Source organism: Perkinsus marinus, assembly GCF_000006405.1.
Source record: "Perkinsus marinus ATCC 50983 genomic scaffold scf_1104296937772, whole genome shotgun sequence".
Classification (NCBI taxonomy): Eukaryota; Perkinsozoa; order Perkinsida; family Perkinsidae; genus Perkinsus; species Perkinsus marinus.
Window position 1 is genome coordinate 1 of NW_003213723.1, and position 4,317 is coordinate 4,317.

At 46.4% G+C, this 4,317-nt stretch overlaps 1 protein-coding gene across 1 annotated transcript; it reads left to right on the forward strand.

Annotated features, from left to right (window-relative positions):
- Positions 1-2,058: 2,058 nt before the first annotated feature.
- Pmar_PMAR018443 (hypothetical protein) lies at positions 2,059-2,637 on the forward strand (the record flags this gene model as incomplete). Its single annotated transcript, XM_002783018.1, has 1 exon — positions 2,059-2,637. A coding segment is annotated over one exon (579 nt), but the record flags the coding sequence as incomplete, so codon positions are not given.
- Between the last annotated feature and the right edge of the window lie 1,680 nt (positions 2,638-4,317).

The window sequence follows — 4,317 nt, forward strand, 5'->3', positions numbered from 1 at the left end:
TCTTTAATCTCTCAAACTGATATTATCACGTTCCCTTCATCCCAGAAGGAGACAAAATCGACGCGCGTACGAGCGTGTAGCGATGCACGCAAACTCAATGGTGAGCTAGCGTGTGCATCATACCATGGATGGTCGATTGACCAAATCCTAAGACTAGTCCGTGCAAGATGGGACTCTAAATCATCTAGTGTCTATATATTAGATTTGCGAAAAGCATTTTATAAAATAAGGATTGCACACAACAAATATGTGAAGGTTCGTACCCTTGGTAGGGTATTCGTATCAGATAGGATTATTTTTGGGATCCGTGTGGGTCCAGCAATCCTTAGCGCACAAGTTTGTGCGTTGTGCAATGCGGTACTCACAGGTATGTTGGGGAGACCTGTTGAGGTGAATGAAGTTTTTGGATTCGCAGATGTCATATCTGGTTTGACTATCCTGCCTTATTATGATGATCTCTTGATCATCGGGCCAAGTGACTTAGCCCGTCGATTCGTTGAGATCATCTCAAGAATTGCTCCTGAGATAGGGGCCGAGTTTCCAAAGGAGAAGCAAACCCACTTGGTTCCGGGTGCGTCAGTTGACCACTTAGGTGTAACCTTGTCTTTGTTGGGCACAAGGGAACTTGAATTGTCATGTAATGGTCCACCAACGTCCAGTGTGGATGTTGGTCCATTTATTTCGAAAAGGTCAATATTCTCCCTTGCGGGGGAGATATATGACCCGGCGTATTGTCACGCTGAGGCTCATCTTATAGCTGATTATCTGCGTTCCTGGGCTGGCAAATGGAAATGCTCTTGGGACAAACAGTTCCGACTCACTAGCTCGCAGTTAGTGTCTCTCCGTTCGCTCTTTGGCAGAGCTGAAGAGGATTTTCGAAACTGTGCTCACAGCACCATTCCAGCTGAACATTCATACTTGATTGGATACACAGATGCATCAGACCTTGGGGGTGGATGTTGTCTGTTGTCCGCTGGAAATCCCGACAGTCGTCCTTCTGATGATGATGTTGTTCAGCTAGAAAAACATGCTCGCTTGTTTGATGAGAAACAGCGACGGTGGCATGTGAATAGAAAGGAATTCTATTGGTTGCACCGTACAATTCGCCATTTGGTGTGCTGGGCTGAAGCTTTCCCGCCCTCTAGCCATCATATTAGAGGTATAGTTGTTTACTGTGATAACACTACCGCAGCTGCATGGGGTAGCGCGCAAAAACCTCGCAAATATGACATACAAGCTGTGCACCGCTTGCAAGATGATATTTCTGACCTATTGACTCAATGCAAGGAAGAGCTTGGCGTATCCATCAAGGTTTGTCATATAGCTGGCCACCTTAATGATGAAGCGGACAAACTGTCACGTCTGGGGAGTTCTCTGGATGTCTTACCAGACTTGTCCGAAATTACTACCAGCGTGAACAAGAAAGTGAAAAGCTTGGATACTTTCCCTTCTTGTGTAGTTTTTTCCCGTGACACTGATTGCGCATTGATAACACCTCCTTTTAGTCATGTTGACCCCGGGAGGATGGTAGTTGTACCCGATCCCGCCGTTGATTTAAGCAATACTGACCTAGGATTATTGCAGATTGGTGACTCGCTCCCTGTTGCGGTAGCCCATGTCGATATTATCAAGTATGATGACTTGACTGGTGTTGCCGATATGTCAGAAGCTGACTTATTGGTGCATTGTAGACAGGCATTGGGTGACAAGGATTATACGAGTAATTTGAAGCTATTTGATGTACCTGTCTCGGAGATTATGGCGAGCTTTGCTGAGCCTGATGTCTATCCTACTGCAACCCGGCTACGATTGGGGGGCGCGGTCCTTGGCCCACGATTTAGGATCCTGAATGAGTTGCTCGAGTACAAGGACAAACAAACTGATGGGCCTTGGTTGGTGTATTTGCCCTCTCCAAGGAGTCGTGCCTGGGCTCTTTATCGATACCATAGCAACCCCTTACTTGGTGGGCATCGAGGGTCTCCAAGAGCGATCTCTGCCGCAAAGGCGGATGGATATTGGTGGCCGACAATTTCGAAGGATATGAACCGCTGGATTAAGCATTGCCCTAACTGTCAATTGGGGAAATGGTATGAACCCTTCAACCCTCAACCCCTTGTATTCCGCCGAGGCATGACTAGGTTTAGCGCTTTGCAATTGGATTTTATGGGACCTATGGACAGTTTTGTCCGTGCTAACCAACCTGCTTGCCCGGGCAATAATATGTATGTTCTTGTGATGGTTGATGAAGGATCAAGGGCTGTATTGTCACTACTTGTACCTAACACGTCAGCGCTTGTCGTTATCACTAGCTTGTTGATCTGGTTCCAAGTATATGGAGTACCAAGTTATGTTCAACTTGATGGAGCAGGAGCCCATGTTAGTGAAGAGCTATCGATATTCGCAAGAACATGGAACTTCCATCTCTCTATTGGTATTGCTCGTAGGCCACAAACCCAAGGCCTAGTGGAAGGCGTAGTGCGTGACTTGAAGTGTGGTCTTCAAACAAATGCTACGAGCAATACTGCCCTCCCTTGGTATATTTCGGTAATGGTTAGTAGCTTTGTGCACAACCAATCATCACTGATGGGAACTCGGTTGTCCCCACACAACTTGGCGGTTGGCTCAGATTTAGATGAAGCACTCCCTTTTGACCGGGTGAATAATATAATCAAGGATCGGTATAGTTTGTACCGCCAACTTCGAGATGAGCGTGCTGCCACAGCCGAGATTCATGATATGCTGGCAGTTGCTCCTCGCTATTCCTTCGATGAAGGAGATGACGTCCGGCTTGTGCGCAAGATCAATGGTAAACGTGTTATCCAGGGGCCTTATGAAGTGGCACAAGTCCATCCCACTAATCAGTATTTGTATCAGCTACGTGGAAAATCTGGATATGTTTCTGTTGGCCAACTTTTGCCGTATAAGACCGACGACTTTATCAGTGACTTCACACATTCGATTCTCCCACATCAAGCGTTATTGACCCAAATTGCTCGGCCTTCTATGCCTGGTGGTATCCCCTTTCTCAGCATAAAACCGGGTCATTGGGTATTCGTCATTCGCGAAACAACCACTGATGAAGCTGGTGAGCCCTCTCACGACTTGTCTGTAAGCCTGGTGGAGCGTACATCCCCGGAAGAGTTAGAAGTTATTGGCCTTGACCGCCACCGCAATGGATCTTGGCATCCTCCCCGTGGTCGTCGCGATAAGGTATGTGCGACTTTTACTGTTGGACCGGTGGATTTATTTGGGCTTGGCTTTACCAGTACTGCTCACCGTCATATTCCAAAAGCTGTCTGTGGCTGGCTACGAAGTCAAGGGATTGATGCTTTCTGATTCCTTGCCACATATCTGGCCTGGGGGGCGTGATCACTCTATCGTCCAATAGTTGTGTGCTGTGGAATCCGTCTGCCCAATCTGTCCCTCCTAGCTATGGCTAGTAGGAGGTTGTACTGTTGCTGTTGTACTCATTCCTATTCCTCCAAATAGTAACGCTCTGGCTAGTGTTATAAGTCAATGTCAACAGGATCTGTGGTGTCGAACAACCCAACGGGTGATCACTGAGGCTTCTGATGGGCGTTTCAGTTTATGTTTTGCGCTCCGATTTCATACTGATACAAAATCCGTCCGGGTCTGAAATTTCGTCGAGTGAGTATTACGAATTCTGAAGGTCCCAATTTTGTTGTTTCAATCATCAGTTCAACAATTAATGTTTTGCACGCGATGCTTTGGATTTGAATTTCTCAGAAACTCGAGCTCATTACGACAGTATTGGTACAATTTGCTTCGTAGAACTCTACAGACTATTGACCGTCGACGTATACGAAGGTTCAAAGTGATGAACTTGATGACAAAGTAGATACCACAATAGAGCTTTTGTAACCCTGATAATAACCACAACAATCACAATACCAACAGTCACAGTTGAAGCAGTTACGAACCGAGTCCGTTGCTTGACCGTTACGCGTTAAATTAGCGGCTAGTTCAACGCTAGGGGATAACAGAACACAGTTATGGAGACTAGGGACACACACAAAATGTGTGACACAATAACTTGTGTCAATTAACGCCTATGAGTGCCGCTGCTGCTACATCATGTCCACACAAGTCATACGTCCTCAAATACGGCTACAGATTTATGACCAATTGGTAGCAATTTCTGATGTTTGACCAGTAACCTCTTTATATCAATGTTTTACACTCTGTATCAACTTCAAGACCCTAGCATGCGCCGAGGGCTGGGTTGTGCATCCGTCTCGTAGACGTTTAGAGCGGTAGAGCTGTGGGCGAGCGAGAATATATTCCGCTGTCGTCCGA